This window comes from Elephantulus edwardii, unplaced genomic scaffold (assembly GCF_000299155.1).
Source record: "Elephantulus edwardii isolate Elephantulus edwardi_28Jun2011 unplaced genomic scaffold, EleEdw1.0 scaffold00019, whole genome shotgun sequence".
Classification (NCBI taxonomy): Eukaryota; Metazoa; Chordata; class Mammalia; order Macroscelidea; family Macroscelididae; genus Elephantulus; species Elephantulus edwardii.
Genome location: NW_006399769.1, coordinates 15,834,598 through 15,855,729, shown reverse-complemented (window position 1 = coordinate 15,855,729; position 21,132 = coordinate 15,834,598). Strand labels below are relative to the sequence as shown.

Below are 21,132 nucleotides of genomic sequence, written 5' to 3'. Positions count from 1 at the left end.
CAGTATCAAGAAGACAAATATTCTCACCACTGGACCAAATGGCAGCATCAGGATGGATGATGAAAAGATGGAGATTGTTAACAACTTTAGTCTGCTTGGCTCCACAGTAAACACTCTTGGCAACAGCAGCCAGGAAATTAAAAGAGCTGAACAATGACTAAGGAGGATAGAAGGAGAACTGATGCCTTTGAGCTGTGATGCTGGAGAAGAGTATTGAGGGTACCATGGACTGCTAGAAAAACAAACAGATTCATCCTGAGAAAGGTCAAACCGGGCGGCTGCTTGGAGGCAAGGATTCTGAGGCTCTGTCTAACATACTTTGGACATACTGGAAGCAGGGACTGGTCCTTGGAGAGGGACATCATGCTTGGTAGGGTGGAGGGACAGCGCAGGAGGGGAAGGCCTCCTATGAGGTGGATTGATTCAGTGACTGGGGAAGTTGGGATGGGTGTATCGGATATGGTGCGATTGGCACAGGACAGTGGAGTAAAGGCTGTTGTACACAGGGTCGCTATGAGTCGCCTCGACGGCACATAACAACAACAACATTGCAATGGGAAAGTGTGGTGTCACTCTGGAGACTAAGGTGCATCTGATACAGACCATGGTTTTAGCAATCACTTGTTATACGTCAGAGAGTTGGACAATGACGAGGAAGGATAGAAGGAGAATTAAGGCCTTTGAGCTGTGGTGCTGGAGAAGAGTATTGAATGGACCATGGACTGCTAGGGAAACAGAGTCATCCTGGAGAGGGTTAAACTGGGCTGCTCCTTTGAGGCAAGGATTCTGACGCTTCATCTGACATACTTTGGACATGCTGTAAGGAGGGACCGGTCCTTGGAGAGGGACATCATGCTTGGGAAGGTGGAGGGACGGCGCAGGAGGGGAAGACCCTCTATGAGGGGGATTGATTCAGTGACTGGGGTAATCGGGATGGGTGTGTCGGAGGCAGTATGATGGGCACAGGAGAGAGCAGGCTTTAGGGCTGTTGTAAATAGGGTCGCTATGAGTCGGAAGTGAGTCAACTGCACATAACAATAATAACAACAACACTCCACTGATTTATATCTCTGTTATTATAGCAGTTCCACAGTGTCTTGACCACCACGGCAGTGTAGTAGGTTTTGAACTCAGGGAGTGATGTGCCTACCTTATTTCTCTTTTCAAGAAGTGCTTTGCTTATTCTGGTCTTCTTTCCATTCCAAATGAAATTGGATAGTGCCTTTTCCATCTCATTGAAGAAGGAATTGGTATTTGTATTGGGATTGCACTGAATGTGTAAATTGCCTTTGGTAGTATTGTCATTTTCACAATATTGAGTCGTTCTATCCATGAGCAAGGGATATACTTCCACTTCTCCAGGTCTTTTTTTGTTCTTTGTAGTAACATTTAATAATTTTCTTTGAATAGATCCTTTGTGCTTCTGGTTAGATTACTCCCAGGTATTTAATCTAGTGATCAGCAATTGTGAAGGGTATTGTTTTTCTAAGCTCCAGTTCTGTTTTCTCTTTGTCACTGTAGAGAAATCCAATTGATTTTTTTATGTTGTTCTTGTATCCTGCCACTTTGCTGAACTGGTCAACCACGTCCAGTAGTTTTCTTGCTGAGTCAATCGAGTTTTCTAAGTATACTGTCATATAATCTGCATACAGGGATAACCTCACCTACTCTTTGCCAATAGAGGATAAAATAGATGAATGGGACCTTCTAAGAATCAAATCCCTATGCACATCTAAAAACTTTTCCAGCAGAGTAAAAAGGAAAGCCACAGATTGGGAAAAAATATTTGGTAATGACATGTCTGAAAAGGGACTTATATCTAGAATTTATAAAATACTCGAGTACCACAACAAGATAAAGTAAATAACCCAACTGAAAAATGGGCACAGGATATGAACAGCCACTTCACCAAAGACGACATTCAAATGGCTAACAAACACATGAAGAAATGTTCAAAATCCCTAGCTTTAAGAGAGACATAAATCAAAACAACTATGAGATACCATCTCACCCCAGTCAGAATAGCAAAATTCAACAGAGGAGCAAACAACAAATGCTGGAGAGGTTGCAGAGAAACTGGAACCCTTATTCACTCTTGGTGGGAGTGTAAAATGGTGCAACCACTATGGAAGGCAGTATGGCACATTCTCAAAAAGTTGCAAATAGAAATACCATTTGACCCAGCAATTCCTCTACTGGGAATATACCCTAAAGAAACCATAACTGTCCCCCAGGCAGATATATGCACACCCATGCTTACTGTGACTTTGTTCACAATAGCAAAGAGTTGGAAACAACCTAAGTGCCCATCAACAAACTAATGGATAGAGAAGCTCTGGTATATTCACACAATGGAATACTATGCTACATTGAAAAACAAGGAACTCATACAGTATTATTGAAAATGGGTGAACCTGGAGGACATGCTGAGTGAAATACCTCAGTCACAAAAGAGAAAACTACTGCATAGTGCCACTGTTATAGAATGGACTGACATCAGGGTTGGGGTAAGACAGAAAAATTGGATAAGTTATATATACTACACTGAAACAGATGATGGAGAGAACAGTTTAAAAAGTGATATATGATTGGGAATTATGGTTACAACAAGAGTCCAGAATGAGGGTTGCATAGTGAAGTGTACTGCGGGAGGGGGGAGAAGGGAGGGACTGTATACCAATGAAAGAATGTTTCTTTTACTTTTCAGAGAGGAGTGAACTGGGGGGGAGGGGTGGGCAGGGAGAAAAGTGTAACAATGAATGAATGGAAATCTAAAATCTCTGCAAACATTCATTAAAATTAATAAAATATAAAGGAAAAAAGAAAAAGACATCATGTTGAGAAAGGTGAAGGGTCAGAGAAAAAGAGGAAGACCTTCAACAAGGCAGAAGGACACAGCAACTGTTAACAATGGACTTGAGCATATTAGAGACAATAAGAATGGCACAGGATAGGGTAGGGTTCATATCTGTTGTTCATATGGTCACTATGAGTTGTAGTTGGCTCAATGGCATCTAACAACATTCCTTAAACATGTTTAACCACTAAACAACCACCCCTCAATAGAATATCCCGTGCAACTCACATTCCATAGAACACAGTTTGAAAATGACTCAACAAAAATATTTAATTAACCAATATACTGGCAAACACAAATTAAAGTACAAACAGGAGCGAAACTTAGAAGTGTTCAGAGTCTGTAGCATAAACTTGCAAGTTTCCTGCCCAATATACCATTAATTTTACAATGTAACTTAGAAATATAAAACAAGTACACACATGATGAAACCAGTAGAAATCGTTTAAATTGTTGAATGATGCACTGAGAAAATTCTATGACAAGTAACAGTTTTAAAAAATTTAAATTGTCTGCACTTGGGGAGTAAATAATTTCTTCTATATTATTACTATTTTTGAGTTGTACAGGCTTCCAAATATTCATCAAGCTTCATTTTCTTATTTATAAATTAGTAACTGCTTTGAGGTTTCATATAGCCTTTAAATCATTCAGAACTGCATTACAGGTTCAGGTGACAGAGTATTTTTGAGACACAGAAACTATTTTTTAAATATACGTATTTCTAGATAATAAACTTGCTTGCAAATGTCCAATTTTGACTATGGTTTGTTACAATAAATTGCTTGTAAAGTATTATTTTATGTAAAATTATTCTTGATTATTTTCTTAAAAGAAATATCATATATGACTAAAGATCTTCAATGGCATACTGTTTGTAAAAGCTAAGACTAAGTGCTAAACATTACCCTTTAACTAGCTTAGTCTTTTTCCAGTCTCTCTATTGGAGAACTAGCTACAATCCAAATTACTACAATACAAAGAGGCCTGGGAAAATGAAAGAAAAATATATGCATGACAGTCACTCCTGTTTGCTAAATTCAGAAGACTTCTTTCACAGGTTCATTAGAAAGATCATGTCATCTCTTTTTACAACTATAAATATCTCTAGTAAAATATGCTGTCTGTGCAAAGTTACATTATTAAACAGATTTTCTTTAATAAAATGATAAATTAAAAGTGAAAATAGTATTGTATTAATAAGAATTTTATTTTTGAGGCTAGTTAATTATTTAAAGTAAATAGATTACTTCAATTTTTTAAAAGATGCTTTGCTATTTTATGTTGTTGTGACTGTGAAGTGCTGTTGAGTCGTAGACGACTAAGCAACCCTATGGACAAAAGACTTGAATACTTGTATAACTTTGATCATTTCTCCATGTTCACAGAGTTTCAGGAGACAAGCCATTTTGGAAGTGGATGCCATTCCTGCTTCCAAGCTTGTTTTAATCAGGAAGATCCACTAAACACTGTCCACCATGGGTAACCTTGATTGCATTTGGCACATCAGTGTCACTGTGTTTAGCATCACAACAACCACAAGTTACCTCTGTACAGAAATGCACAGACCGGTGCTATGCCACGTAGAAGAATGTTTGACAAAAAAGTAATTTAAATCAGGCCTGAGGGCCACAGATTAAAATTACCCACTTTAAGCCTGGTAGCATAACTTTCTGTCTATTAGGCCAACATAGCTCTCTGTATGTTATCGTTGTTATTGTTGTTAAGTACCACTGAATTGTGGATGACTCATAGTGACCCTATGAATGAAAGACCTGAACACTTGTATAACTTTGTTTTTTTTCTCCATGTAGAGTTTCCAGAGGCAAGCCATTTTAGAAGTGGATCCCACTCCTGCTTCCAAGCTTGCATTTTGCCTTATCACATCGCCTCACTCCCCTTAGTGAATCAACATTCCACCATATTGCTCACCAATCCCAGCCAACAGCTTCTGTAGAACCAGCTCCTATAGATGACTTTCTAACTGGTTTCCAGTGCCACAATGCTGACCAAAAAGGGTTTTTAAATAGGAGGCCTTATCATATCACCTCACATTGATATTTTATAGTAGAATATATTATTTATAATCCAAAAGAGACTTCATTTGATATGGAAATACAAATTCATTTATGCTACACTATGAAAACAAAATTTCCACAGACTAAATATCTCACTTTCCTTAGTTAATTTCAGTGTAAGGTAGGGATAAATACATTAAAGTGTTTAGAACTGTGACAATGGAAAGGTTCTACTAAGGTTATCCATAATTCACCAATTGTAAAGTACTTACAAGCAGTTTTGTGGAGAGTTGAAAACTTAAGCTGTGAAAATTAGTTGAATTAACCTTCATTTCTTAGGCCTTCTCCCCACACTAGGGAACTCTAATGGTCTAGTGGATAAGGAGTTGTGCTGTCAATTCAAAGACAGGTAGTTCAAATCTACCAGTAGCTCCAAGGCAAAAAGAAGGGCTATCTCCTCCTGTGTCATTTACAGCTGGAAACTTACTGGAGGGTCAGCTATGAGTCAGTTCCAGTTCAATGGCACATAACAACGATCCTATACTGGGTCCCTTATCTGAGTCCCTTAACCTAGCAAGATCCTAAAATGGAGACTTAAGATACCTAAATCCAAGGGTATGTCTAGTGAATCAACCATATAAACAAAAATTAAGGACAAAGAGTAATTATATGAGAATTGCTTTAGAATTCATTATTAATGCTAGAGAAGATGCATTGTTTTTATTCAGATTTATTTATATTTGCTTCTTAACCAGTAGAAAAAAATTAATATATACTGACGTGTATGGGTACTCTCATAATAATTTACGAATGATTAATTTTTTAAAAATTATTTAAATTTAAGTATTTAAAAATATCAGTAAGTTGTTTTACCTTCAGAAGTTCAAAATAATGTAGACAGTGGTAAACAGGGGCTAGCAGCAGCCTGGGTAAAACATACTGGACAGCTTCTTTGAAACCTTCACCTATTGACTAGAAAACAAAGTAGGTTAGGTTTTTGTTTTATCTCTAAGTTTATTTTTCAGATACTGTATATCTTAACTGAAAAATTACCATACCTGTAAATAGAGTGCTGCTCCAGGCTTAGATAATTGACTAAGAAAATGATCATGAAAACCAGGCCGCAAAATATCTCGAGCATATGATTCATACGGATCAAATGCCAGCTCCTTAGAAAGCAAAAAAAGTGAAATACAAGAAATTCAGGGCAAAAGTGATCCACTACTATAAGTACAAAGATTAAATTACAAATAGAGATTAAATGATAGGCACACTTATACCTGTACAATTATATATTTAAAGTCTCTAAAATTATGATTAATTGGAATTTTAATAGAACAAGTACTATTCTCAAGAAAAAGATTAAATACATTCTTTCTGATAAGTAATGAGATTCCCACATATGATACCCATCATCAAAGTAGGTAGCTCTTGTGGCCTAGTGGTAAGTAGCTGGGCTGCTTCGCAACAGCACATGGTTTGAAACCACCAGTTGTCCCCACGGAGAAGGATACACCATCTCCTCCCATGTGATTTGTTGCCTCTGAAAACCCACTGGATCATAAGCTGTAAGTCACTTATAACTCGACAGAACAAACAATCATAATCCTCAAAGTTGGACTATAAAAACAAGCATACTGCATGACAATAATTTGAAACAAGGAGTACATTGCAGACAGGACTGAGGGAGTATGGAGAGAAGGGGGGAATAAAGTGCAACAATTAAAAAAAACTATGATATAAAACATTTCCTATACAAGAGAGACACAGAGAGAGAGAATGATTTACTTTAAAAAAGAGCACACTTTTGGCTCTGGAAAACAAACCATGGACACATGAACATTCAAGGACACAGCTATTGAAAATCTGGTATAGTGTAAATATTCAGAATATTAGTAGCAGACATTTAGTTTTCTCCTGGTTACTTCTTGCTTGTGGACATTTATTGACATTCTATAACAATACTATTCTCAGGAAGATGGTGCTGCCAGAACTCAGTGCAGCTGGAATGTGGCACAGCCATTTACTGACATTCTATAAAACAATACTACCCTTGGGAACCCGGCCCACCAGGAAACTAGTTTAAAAGCCTGAATTTGAGTAAGGTCTCACACTTCCTCGATCAGCTGGGATTCTATGTACTCCTGCCTGGCATGCGTCTGTGCATGTGCCAGGCACCTCCAGTGCCCGCACCCAATGCTGGCACACACATCCAGCACCCGGCCCTGCCACCTACCACTGGTGCTCTGTGCCGGCTGGCCACCCCCAACATTCCATACCCACCTGAATGCGCCACATCAGGCTATCACCACATGCTGCCCACCTCTCCTCAGTGACTTCAGATCAAAAACCTATCATTGCCTCAGGCATGAAAAATTCTACTATAACAATGCCATTAAAGAAGCAGGCTACCACACAAGCGCAAAGCAAGATGTCACCTCTAAAAAGTGACACAGTATCAACTGATCTCCTGAAGCCAGCAAGTCTGATGGACCATTCAGACACAGAATTTAAACGAACACTGACTGAATATTTTCAATGGGTGAAAGACAAACTTGAAGAATTATAGGAGACTACAACCAAAAACCAGGAGGAGCTTAAAAAAAAATCCAAAACAATGCAGACAAAAGAAACGAGGCATTAGAGGCTCTGGAAAAATAAGAAATTGTGATCCAAAATATTAATGTTCCAGATGCTGTAAATAACATGGAAGGATGCATGAACAGAGCTGAAGAGATGGAACACAGAATCAGTGAAATAGAATTGTTACCACTGACCTGCTAGAGCAAAATGCAGATTCAAAAAAGGAAGGAAAAAGAAGAAAACCTAAGAATAATGTGAGGTACCATTAAGAGAAAGAACTTGCACATCATCAGAATCCCAGAATAGGAAGAAGTAAAGGCAACAAAAAAAGTTGTGGAAGACTTACTAGAAGAATACTTCCCAGACATAATGAAGAATGAGAGAATGTATACTCCAGACGCTGAGTGAACACCATATAGAATAGACCCCAAAAGAAAAACACCAACGCATATCTTAGTCAAATTTGCCAGAACCAAAGATAAGGAGAGAATCCTGAAAGCAGTGTGGGAGAAACAAAGAATTACTGATAAAGGAGAGCAGGTATGATTAAATGCTGATTTCTTGGCAGAAACCATGTGAGCAAGAAGACAGCTGAATGACATATATCTAACACTCAACACAATGGTCAACCAAGAATATTGTACCCAGCGAAACTGTCCATCAAATACGAAGGAAAGATCAAGATATTCCCAGAAAAACAGAACCTAAGAGAGTTTGTAAAACAAGACCAACATTGCAGGAAACACTGAGAGACATCTTTCTAACAGAGGTACCACAGGAAGCATGATGGACAAAGTAACTAGCAACAACACCAAAAAGAACTCTACACAATGATAGCAATAAATCGTGCCTCTCAATAATCATACTGAATGTGAATGGTTTAAATGCACACTGAAGAGAAAAAGAACAGCAGATTGAATAAAAACAAAATTCATCAATATGCTGTCTACAAGAGACAAACCTAAAAACTGAAGATAAAGACTAAAAAAAAAAAAAAGGGAAAAAATATATCAAGAAAATGGCAACCAGAAAAAAGCAGAAGTAGCAATATTAATCTCTGATAAAATAAATTTCAATGCAAAAACCATCACAAAAGACAAGGAAGGTCACTACATAATGCTTAAAGGGTCAACAGAACCAGTGGACATAACAATAATAAATGTCTATGCACTAAATGGTAGACCTGCAAAATATATAAAATAAACATTAACAAAACTGAAAAAGGAAATAAGACAAAACCACTATAGTAGTTGGAGACTTCTATACAAGAAAAGATAGAACTACCAGAAAAAAACTTAATAAAAATTCTGAAGAATTAAACCACACAATAAACCAACTCAATCTCATAGGAATTTATAGACAAACGTACCAAAAAAACCCCACAGTAGACCTTCTTCTCCAATGTGCATGGAATGTTCTCGAGAATAGATCGTATTTTAGGTCACAAGGCAAACATCAATAAGTTAAAAAACATAGAAATAATACAGAGCATCTTCTCAGACCACAATGCTACAAAATTAGAAATTATTAACAAGAGGATAAAGGAGAAACAACCATACATTTGGAAGTAGAATAAAACTTTGCTTGTACGTGAGTGGGTACTAGAAGAAATAAAAACTGAAATGAAAATGTTTCATGAAACAAATCACAATGAAAACACAATTTACCAAAACTTCTGGGATACAGCCAAACCAGTAACCAGAGGTCAATTTATAGCAATAAATAAACACATCAAAAGGCAGCAAAAAAAAAGACCACTGACTGTCCAACCCAAGAACAGCAAGAAAATCAGACACCCTCTAAAAGAACAGAAATTATAAAAATTGTAGTTGTTGTTGTTGTTATGTGCCGTCAAGTCGCCTGTGACTCATAGCGACCCTATGTACAACAGCCCTAAACGCCACTCTGTCCTGTGCCAATCGCACTGTCTCTGACACTCCCATCACAATTATCCCAGTCATTGAATCAATCCACCTCATAGAGGGCCTTCCCCTCCTGCGCTGTCCCTCCACCCTCCCAAGCATCATGTCCCTTTCTAAGGACCGGTCTCTCCTCACAACATGTCCAAAGTATGTGAGACGGAGCCTCAGAATCCTTGCCTCCAAGGAGCCACCAGGTTTAACCCTCTTCAGGACAAATCTGTTTGTTTTCCTAGCAGTCCATGGTATTCTCAATACTCTTCTCCAGCACCACAGCTCAAAGGCATCAATTCTCCTTCTATCCTCCTTGGTCATTGTCCAACTCTCTGATGAATAACAAGTGATTGCGAAGACCATAGCCTGTATCAGACGCACCTTAGTCTCCAGAGAGACACCATTGCTCTTCAGTACTTTGGAGAGGTCCCTAACAGCAGACTTTCCCATGGCAATGCGCCTTTTAATTTCCTGGCTGCTGGTGCCAAGACTGTTGACTATGGAGTCAAGCAAACTAAAGCTGTGTACAATCTCAATCTCTTCACCATCCATCCTGATGCTCCCGATTGGTCCAGTGGTGAGAATCTTTGTCTTCTTGACATTGAGCCTCAATCCATATTGTAGGCTGCAGTCCTTGACACTCTGCAGCAGGCGCTTCAGGTCCTCTTTAGTTTCAGCAAGCAGGGTTGTGTCATCCGCATAACGCAGGTTGTTGATAAATCGTCCACCAATCTTGACCCCACATTTCTCCTCATAGAGCCCAGCCTCCCGGATAATCTGTTCTGCATATAGGTTGAAAAGGTATGGAGATAGGATGCATCCCTGGCGTACGCCCTTTCCAAATTTGAACCATGCAGTGTTCCCTTGCTCTGTTCTGACGACTGCCTCCTGGTCCAAGTATAAGTTTCGCATTAGAACGATCAAGTGTTCTGGGATTCCCATTCTTCTCAGAGTCAGCCATAGTTTGTTATGATCTACACAGTCAAATGCCTTTGCATAGTCAATGAACACAGATAGTCATTCTTCTGGTATTCCCTGCTTTCAGCCAAGATCCATCTAACATCAGCTACAATATCTCTAGTACCACGACCCCTTCTAAACCCAGCCTGGACTTCTGGTAGTTCTCTGTTGATGTGCCGTTCCAGTCGTTTTTGGATAATCTTCAGTAAAATCTTGCTTGCATGTGAAATCAGTGAGATTGTTCTGTAGTTTCCAAATTAGGGCAGAAATAAATGAAATAGGAAACAGAAAAACAAATGAAAACAGCAACTAGGAATTGGTTCTTTGAAAAGGTCAATAAAATCAACAAACCACCAGCAAAACTAATGAAAGAAAAGACACAAATAGTCTGAATAAAAGATGAAATGGGCAGGTGAGCTCTGGTGGCCTAGTGGCAAGAAGGTGCACTGCAATTACAGAGGTACTGGGTTCAAATCCACCAGATGCTCTGCTGAAGAAGGAGAGACAATCTCCTCCTATACCAGTCAGATCCAATTTGACAGTACACATACAAAAAGTAACAAAAAAAAAAAAGAATGAAATGGGCAATGTCACAACAGAACCACCTGAAATAAAAAGGCTAACAATGGAATATTATGAAAAACTAGACTCAAGTATGAAAACCTAGAGGAAATGAAAAAATACTGAGAAAACTACAACCTACCTAAACTGACACAAACTGAAATTGAACACCTGAATAGATCCATTACAAATGAAGAAACTGAAAATATAATAGAACAACTTCCAGCCAAAAAAAGTTCTGGATCAGATGGTTGTACAAGTGAACTATAGCAAACATTCACAGAACTGTCACCAATTCTACATAAACTATTTCAGAAAATAGAAAAGATAAAATTATCCCAGACTCATTCTATGAAGCAAACATATCTTTGATACCAAAGCCAGATAAAAACACCACCAAACTAAAAAACTACAGGTCAATACCTCTCATGAACATAGATGCAAAAATCCTGAATAAAATCCTGGCCAATAGAATCCAACGATATATCAAAAAAATAATTCACCATGACCAAGTGGGATTCATAACAGGTATGCAAGGATGGTTCAACTTTCGAAAAACAATCAGTGTAATTCATCACATTAACAAAGCAAAGAACAAGAACCACATGATCCTATCAATTGATGCAGAAAAGACCTTTGATAAAATCCAACACCCTTTTCTGATTAAAACACTCAACAAAATAGGATTAGAGGGGAACTTCCTCAACATAGTAAAAAGTATATATACAAACACAAGAGCCCACATTGTTCTCAATGGAGAGAGATTAAAGGCATTCCCTTTAAGAACAGGAACTAGGCAAGGATGCCCACTTTCACCTCTCCTATTCAATATTGTATTGGAAGTCTTAGCAATAACAAGTAGACAAGAAAAGGAAATAATACCTATCCAAATTGGCAAAGAGGAGCAAAATTATCTCTCTATGCAGATGATATGATAGTATATGCAGCAAGAAAACTATTGGACATAGTTGACCAATTCAGCAAAGTGGCAGGATATAAGATAAACATACAAAAGTAGATTGGATATTTCTACAGTGACAAAGAGAATACAAAACTGGAGCTAAGAAAAACAATACTCATCACAATAGCTAAGCACAAGATTAAATACTTGGGAGTAAATATAACCAGAAAATTATGAAACATTACTACAAGAAACAAAAAGAGAAAAAAATTTAAAAAAACAAAGAAACAAAAAGAGACCTAGAGACATGGAAGAATATACCTTTTTCTTGGATAGGAAGACTTAATATTATGAAAATGACAATACTACCAAAGGCAATTTACACTTTTAATGCAATCCCAATACAAAGAGCAATCTCCAGTTTCATTTGGAATGGAAAGAGGCTCTGAATAAGCAAAGCACTCTTTAAAAAGAGAAACACGGTAGGAAGCATCTCACTTCCTGATTCCAAATCCTACTACACTGCCGTGGTGGTCAAGACAGTGTGGTACAACAACAAACACATAGATCAATGAAATAGAATTGAGAACCCCTAAATCAGCTCTTCTACCTAAGGACAACTGATTTTTTTACAAGGAGATGAAATCAGTTAAGTGGGGAAACAAAAGCATTTTAAACAAACGGTGATGGCAAAATTGGAAAACTATCCAAGGAAAACTCAAGTAAGATCCACACATCACACCATACACAAAAATCACTCCAATGTGGATCAAGGACCTAGGACTAAAATCAAGGATTATACACTTCATTAGAGAACAGCTTGGAAGAACTCTAGAAGCCCTAATCCACAACATGAACAGTTGTCTAAGTATCCTGAAAAACCTACAACCAGAAGAAGATAAAACAGATGAATGGGACCTTCTGAGAATAAAACCCCTCTGCACATCTAAAAACTTCTCCAACAGGGTAAAAAGGGAAGACACAGATTGGAAAAAAATATTCGGCAATGACATGTCTGATAAGGGACTTGTATCTAGAATTTCTAGAATCATCGAGCACCACAACAAGATAAAGGAAAACAACACAAATGAAAACTGGGCAAACGATATGAACAGACACTTCACACAAAAGATGACATTCAGATGGTAAACAAACACATGAAGAAGTACTCAAAATCCCTAGCTCTAAGAGAGATGCAAATCAAAACTATGAGATATCATCCCAGTAAGAATAGCAAAATTCAAAAGAGCCGTAAACAACAAATGCTGACAAGGTTGTAGAGAAACTGGAACCCTTATCCACTGTTGGTAGTGTGTAAAATGGTGCAACCACTATGGAAGGGAGCATGATGTGGTCTCAGAAAGTTGCAAATAAAAATACCATTTGACCCAGCAATTCCACTACTGGGAATATAACCTAAGGAAACTGTAACTGCCACCCAAGCAGATATATGCACACCCGTTTAATGCAACTCTGTTCAAAACAGCAAAGAGTCGGAAACAATCCAAGTGCTCATCAACAAATGAATGGATAGAGAAAGTGTGATCTATTCACACAACGGGATACTATACTGCATTAAAAAAGAAGGAACTCACCTACAACCAGGAGAAGATAAAATAGATGAATGGGGACCTTGTAAGAATCAAATCCCTAAGCACATCCAAAAACTTCTCCAACAGGATAAAAAGGGAAGCCTCAGACTGGGAAAAAGTATTTGGTAATGACATATCAGATAAGGGACTTATATCCAGAATTTACAAAATACTTACGCACCACAAGAAGATAAAGGTAAATAATCCAATAGAAAAATGGACACAGGATATGAACAGACACTTCATCAGAGAAGACATTCAGATGGCTAACAAGCACATGAAGAAATGTTCAAAATCCCTAGCTCTAAGAGACACATAAATCAAAACAAGTATGAGATACCATCTCACCTCAGTCAGAATTGCAAAATTTAACAGAATAGCAAGCAACAAATACTGGTGAGGTTGTGGAGAAACTGGAACCCTTATTCACTGTTGGTGGAAGTGTAAAATTGTGCAACCACTGGGGAAGGTGGTATGGCACTTTCTCAAAACGTTGCAAATAGAGATACCATTTGACCCAGCAATTCCACTACTGGGAATATACCCCAAAGAGACCATAACTGCCACCCAAGCAGATATATGCAGACCCATGTGTATCGCAACTTTTTTCATAATAGCAAGGAGTTGGAAACAATCTAAGTGCCCATCAACAAATGAATGGATACAGCTGTGGTATATTCACACAATGGAATACTACGCTGCATTGAAAAACAAGGAACTCATGCAATATTATTCAAAATGGGTGACCCTGGAGGACATTATGCTGAGTGAAGTATCTCAGTCACAAAAGGACAAATACTGCATGGTGCCACTGTTGTAAAACAGGACTAACCTCAGGGTTGGGGGAGACTGAGAAAGATGGGTTCAATAATGTACACTGCATTGAAACAGATGAGGGAGAAAACTGTTTAAGAGGGCTATGTTATTAGGTACTTTTGTCATGACAGGAGTCCAGAGCAAAGGCTGTATAGTGGAGTGGACCTGGGAGGAGGGATTGTAAAACAATGAAAGAATTTTTCTTTTACTTTTTCAAGAGGGTAGTGTACTAGGGGGAAGGGTTCGGAGGGGAGAAAAGTGCAACAATGAATGAATGGAAATCCAGGGGGAACAAAGATCTCTATAAAGTACTAAAGAATACAAAAAAAAAAAAAGAAGGAACTCATGAAACAGTATACAAAATGGGTGACTCTGGAGAATATTATGCTGAGTGAAATATCTCAGTCACAAAAGGACAAATACTGCAAAGTGCCACCCCTGTAAAATAGGACTGATATCAGGGTTGGGGGAAATTTAAGAAAAGAGGGGATAAATGATGTATACGGCAATGAAACAGATGAGGGAGAGAATTGTTTAAAAGAAATATATGATTAAGTATTATTTTCATGACAAGAGTCCAGAATAGGAGCTGCACAGTAAAGCGGATTTTTGGTGGGAGGATTATATAACAATGAAGAATTCCCCCCCCCTTCTTTTTCTTTAAAGAGAAAAGTGAACTGGGGGGTGGGGTGGGTAGGGAGGAAAGCATGCAACAATGTATGAATGGAAATCCAAAGTCTCTGTAAAGTTTTACTAAAACAAACAAAAAAATCAACACAACAAACAATACTATCCTCATCCGTATCATCAATTATTAGTAAACAATTTGAATGGCTAGCGCTAAAGGAAAAGACTATCCTGGTTTTGGACATTCCAGAGGAAAAAGAAGGGATTTCTCCATTTCAGCAGAAAATTTAGAGCCTTGATCCTCTATTATTTGGTATAAAACTATTGGGAAAATAATGAAAGAGGTTACTTCCAAAAAGGTAACTCTAGAAAGTAGAAGAGGACATCTAGTGGAGGAGTGTGGTAAAAGCCTTTATGAGAGAAAAGACATTAAAAAAAAAAAAATTTGAACTCCTGCTGAAACTTTTCTGACAGCAGGAACATTTATAAGGCCTCTCTGCTACGTGGACCTCTAATAACACTCAAATTTGGACTTTTGAATAAAAATATTCACTTATAAAACAAACAAACAAAAAAACCTGAAAGCATCCAAGTGAGTTGCAATTCATGGCAATACTCCACTGAGTTTCAAAGGCTGTAAATCACATACAGGTGACTACTCATCTCTCTTTCTTGGAAGCTGCTGACAGATTCAAACTTCCAGAGAGATGCCTTTGGTTAGCAGCTCAGCTCCCCCTAGACTATACTACCAGAACCCTCCCTCCAAATAATGTATCATTTACTCTCGATATTGATTCCAGATTGTTTTTAAAGAGAAAGACTGTATACTGACAAAAAATCCTAGGATCTGAGTTCTTGTTTCTGTGAAATGTAATGTGGCATAATAGTTTCATTTCATTCTGTATTATTTGAGTTGGCTCCTGGCTCATATCTCAATTTCAACTTCTTCAACTATTAACAACTAAAATTTTCTGGAAACAGTAATACTAGAAATTGTAGTTTGTTATAACCAGTTAGGGATGGATATAAGTTTCCACAAAATAAAGAGATGTAACTTGGATAAAATGAATTTTGAAAAAGAGATTTCTATAATTATTTTAAGTAATTTAATAAAATTAATATATACTAAAGTAGTAATAAAACTAGATTTATTTGAATTATGTCATTTCACGTTCACTGTGACTATTTTTATTTTATTCTAATTATGACTGCTTTTCTTAGCATCCTTTTTTAAAAATTATACCGAAAATACTAAAACATTACTAGGGTTTTTACTCCTTCTCTGTACATTATAAGGAATGCGTAGATTTTTAGTCCCACTGATTTTCCTACATGATTTAAAAAAAAAAAATATAGCTGTATACACATAACTTTAAGCAACTCAGTTTTATCCCAACACAAATCCATTACAAGTAAGGTTCAAATTCTCTTTGTTATTATATGTCTGGAATTATTTTTTACTTTGTTCTCTATTTTTGCCCTCTCTCTTTTTTTTATTAAATTGAGCTATAACTTATATAAAGTCCACAATTAGATGAATGTTTGCATATGTATGCAATTCAACAGTGAGATCAGAAAAGAGAATATCGCCACTATGTTAGAAAGCTCCCTCACACTCTTTTGTCAACTGCCTTTCTAATCTCTATTCCCACAGATCAGCTTTACATTTGTTTGGGTTTTTTTTTTTACTTTTTGTAAGTGGAATTCTAGAGTATGTATTTTGATTCATATATTTCTCAATATTATACTGCTCATTTTATTGGCAGTTTATCCTTTTCTTAGTTTCATATAAGTGTATGTGCATGTCCTGTTGCATAAATATGCCACAAATTACCCATTGAGAGTGATCTTGCTACTAACATTCTTAAATACATAATTTGGTAAATATGGACACTAATTTCTCTATGGTATAAGCAGAAGAATAAACCTGCTGGATCATGGAGTAACTGATATGCTTAGCTTTAGAAGCCAAGTCAAATTGTTTTCCAGTGATCGCACTATTTTCATCCCTATTTGCAAAGTAGAGTTCCAAATGCTCTGTGGTTTTAAGTTGCATTTCTATGAGAACCAGTGATGTCAGAGCCTTTTCCTAACCTGTCAGATCTTTTACCTTTTATTTCTTCTCTTTTTCAAAACCTAATTGTTTGTTTTCTATTTATTTGTTTGCAGGAATTCTTTTTGTACTCTGGACACAAGTCCTTCATTGATTGTACATACTAGGAATACTGTTTTTCCATCATTTTCTTGAACTCTTGCTAGTAATGTATTAAAGTCTCAATGTAGATATTTTTTCTTTTAATAGGTCTTTCCTATTCCTCATCTTTATAAAGTGTCAAATTTTCAGGGTATTCCTCCAATTTAAGTTCACAAAGTTTATCTTTGAACTAAGACCACACATGTATTACATAATTAATCTTTACTTCAGTGCCTTTATTTATAATATCAATATCTTGAGTTGTTGTGATACCTGTTTCTCTTTCCCTTCCATATGCCTTTCTTTTACAATGTCTTTTTTAAGCAGACTATATTGTCTCATGTCTTTGAGCAATTTTCTAAGCAATTTTCTTTTCCAGTCATTCTTTGTCTACTGTATAAAATTAATTTCATATTAAGTGAATTTACAGTCTAATTGTTTATTGTTAGATATCCTAAGCATTAAAATTTGTCTTGTACTTCAAAATTTTTTATTATCAGCTTCTTAGTGTCAGTCTTCTAATTTTCAGTTTCCCCTTTTTTTCTCTTATTACTTTGTGGTGACTCTTCTAGATCGGAGTGTGATCTCAAAATCACTATTAGGGGTTCAGACCTTGTGATCATACTGGCATCATGGAAACTTTGTTAGGCTATTGTTGAAGGATGGTGTTTTTGCCTCCTCACCTCAATTTACTACCAAATCTTTCCTTTAGTAATAAGTTGGCCAATTTCCCCAGTATTCTGCCACAGAAGGTATTCTGAGTAAGAAGCCTTGTTCTGGTTTTTAGGGACCACCCAATTTACAGAACTCACTACTCTGAGCAAATCCAGTTATATATCCTCCAGGTCCAGGAAGGCACAAATGGTTTGCATTCAGCTAGTAACCTACAGAATTATGGTTAGAACCCACCTCCGCAACACAAAAGGCAGGTCTGGAGGACTGCTCAGGTAAAGATTAGAGCCCAGAGAACTCGAGAGAACTGTTCTTCTCGCTAATAAATGAGCCCACCAAATGGCAGAATCAACCCGACAGCATTATGCAAATCCCATTGTGTTTTTTTGTTTGGTTTTTTTTGTGTGTTACTTTTTTTTTTTACTTCCTGGGTTGTCAACGTCGTTGTTGTGGACTGTCGAGTTAGAACCAGCCCATAGCTGACCCTCCAGGAGGGTTTTTTTTCCCAATCAATAATTTATTCATTGCTCATAACTTTTTTACAGAAAACCAGAATAACATAAATGACTATTATATACATGGATCTTACCTAAAGGAATATACAAGTATCAAATTGGTTTTATCTATAGAAAGAGACAATACAGAACTCATTATCAGCTGTCTAAAAAAGCACTGAGGCTGATTGTGGAACAGAACATTAATTACTCATATGCAATTTAAATTGCAGCAATTTTATATATATATTAGGCAAGTATTCTTTTTTTTTAATGCAGTAAACATAATATCCAGTTTTTCTCAGTCTTACCCCCACCCCAATGTCAGCCTCATTCTGTAACAGTGGTACTGTATAATATTTGTCTCTTTGTGACTGAGATTTTTTACTCAGCATAATGTCTTCAGGGTCACCCATTTTGAATAATATTGCGAGAGTTCCTTGTTTTTCAATGCAGCATAGCATTCCATTGTGTGAATATACCATAGCTTCTCTATCCATTCATTTGTTAATGGGTACTTAGATTGTTTCCAACTCCTTGCTATTGTGAATAAAGCCGCAATAAACATGGGTGTGCATATATCTGCTTTGATGTCATTTATGGTCTTTATAGGGTATATTCCCAGTAATGGAATTGCTGGGTCAAATGGTATCTCTATTTGCAACTTTTTGAGAAAGCGCCAAACCACTTTCCACAGTGGTTACACCATTTTACACTCCCACCAACAGTGAATAAGGGTTCCAGTCTCTCCACAACCCCGCCAGCATTTGTTGTTAGCTGTTCTGTTAAATTTTGCTATTCTTACTGGGGTGAGATGATATCTCATAGTTGTGTTTTTATACGTCATTACTTTTACATGTTAGGGCAAGAGTATAGGTCCTTTGGTGAAACTTAAACTACTACTATATGTATTATTTTGTTGAAAAGCCTTACTGTTTTTAATGGCCCCATTTTAAAATTATCATGTCCAAGCTTAAGTCTGTATTGTAATAATAGATAAAGCAGGCTTTGAGTTAGAACAGAGTATTAAGAATTTTTCTAATTACTATTTTTTTTAAAAAAAACAACCAATCAAACATCCAACACTACCACTTTATTGCCATGAAGTTGGAACCAAGTCATAGCTAGCAGTTTATCAAAGGCCACTAACTGCATGAGAAATGGCCCATCTTTCTTGTGTAGAGCTAGTGGATTCCAACTACCAGAGAGCTGATGACAAACCCCCCACAGATGATGTCATCAGAGTCCTGCTACCTTATTAAGACCAACCTTTATTTTTGTACTTGAAATAGCAACCAGTGTTCTTCCTTACTCTATGATTTCAGCTAGAAATAAGAATTAAAATTCAAATGCAGTCTCTTATACTGGTTTTTTTTAGAGTATAAAATGAAAGTACTTACCTCTGCTAAGTCTTCAAAGCAACTTCCTACTAATGGATGGGGACTGCCTTCATCTGTCATTTCTACAGTATCTTCTATATGGCCCAGTAACTTCACACTCAGTTCATGTATATCTACTATACGACTAAATATATTTTCTACATCCTGTTGAAAGGGAAAACATTGAATTCAGTTTTAAAAGCATAAAAAATATTTCAATAAATAAAAGTCAATATATGAGCTTATAATTAACAACTTTAACATGGTAAAGATGTGGAAAATGTCAATAATTGAACATACAAATAGAAGATAACTCAAGAACACATTATGCAACGATGGAAAATCTACAAAAAAAGGTTTATCTCTACCAGTAGTTTACTTTGCAATTTCGTGCTCTCAAAAGCATTTATACTCTTTCAATTTAATGAGAACTCAAAAGTGTAATCTCTTCCAGTGTGGTTGTTGTTATGTGTCATTGAGTCCACCATGACTCACAGCAACCCTATGCACAATAGCTCTGAACTCTACATTACTACATTACTCCAATTACTGTGTCAATCCATCTCACCCACGGTCTTCCTCTCTTGTGCTGTCCCTCCACCCCTCTAAGGGTGATGTCCTTCTCCAAGGACAGGTCCCTCCTGGTCACATGCACAAATGATGTGAGATAGAGCCTTAAAATCTTTGCCTCTATGGAAGAGCCTGGCTTCACCCTCTCCACAACAGATGTTAGTTTTCTTGGCAGTCTAGTTCAATACTCGTCTCCAGTACCACAACTCAATGTCCTCTTTGGTCATTGTCCAGTTCTCTGATGCATAACAAGTGACTGGGAAGGCCATGGCCTGGATCAGATGGACCTTGGTTTCTAGACTGGAGAAGTTCCTAACAGGTGATTTTCCTAAAGCAATTTGTCTATTGACTTCTTGACTGCTGGTGCCAAGAGTGTTGACTATGGACCCGAGCAAGATGAGACTGTTAACCATCTCAAACTCTTCTCCATCTATCATGGTGATGCCATTTGGACCAGTAGTGAGAATTTCCATCTTCTTGATGTTGAATTCATATTGCAGACTACAGTCCTTGACCTTCAGCAGCACATGCTTTAGGCCCTTCTCAGTTTCAGCAAGACTGAGTCATCTGCATGACGCAGGTTGTTGATGAGTCTTCCTCCAATCATGATGTCATATTCCTCCTCATGATGTCCAGCCCCCCTGAATGATCTGTTCTACACAGTCTGAAAAGGTATGGAGAAGGATGCATCCCTGACACACTCGTTTCCTGATTTTGAACCGTTTTCTTCCCTGTTCGGATAACTGCCTCTTGGTCCAAGTATAGGTTTCAGAGGAGCACAATCAGGTGTTCTGAGATTCCCAGTCTTCTCAAAGTTAGCCACACTTTATTGTTATCCACAAAGTCAAATTCCTTTGCATAGTCAATGAAACACAGAAAAAACATTCCTCTGGTGTTCTTTTGTTTTCAGCCAAGATTCATCTGACATTGACAATGATGTCCCTAGTGCTATCGCCTCTTTTAAACCTGGCTTATATTTCAGGTAATATTTTGTC

General features: G+C 37.3%; 1 protein-coding gene across 2 annotated transcripts in view; it reads right to left on the bottom strand.

Moving 5' to 3' along the window:
• SOS1 (son of sevenless homolog 1 (Drosophila)) overlaps positions 1 to 21,132 on the bottom strand; it is a 150,054-nt gene that overhangs the window by 52,182 nt on the left and 76,740 nt on the right. For both annotated transcript variants that reach the window (XM_006882336.1, XM_006882337.1), the window contains exons 6-8: positions 19,589 to 19,732; positions 5,934 to 6,044; positions 5,749 to 5,847 (exon numbers count right to left, since the gene is read on the bottom strand). In XM_006882336.1, coding sequence (XP_006882398.1) covers positions 5,749 to 5,847; positions 5,934 to 6,044; positions 19,589 to 19,732 — 354 coding nt within the window. The remainder of the gene's footprint in view (positions 1 to 5,748; positions 5,848 to 5,933; positions 6,045 to 19,588; positions 19,733 to 21,132) is intronic.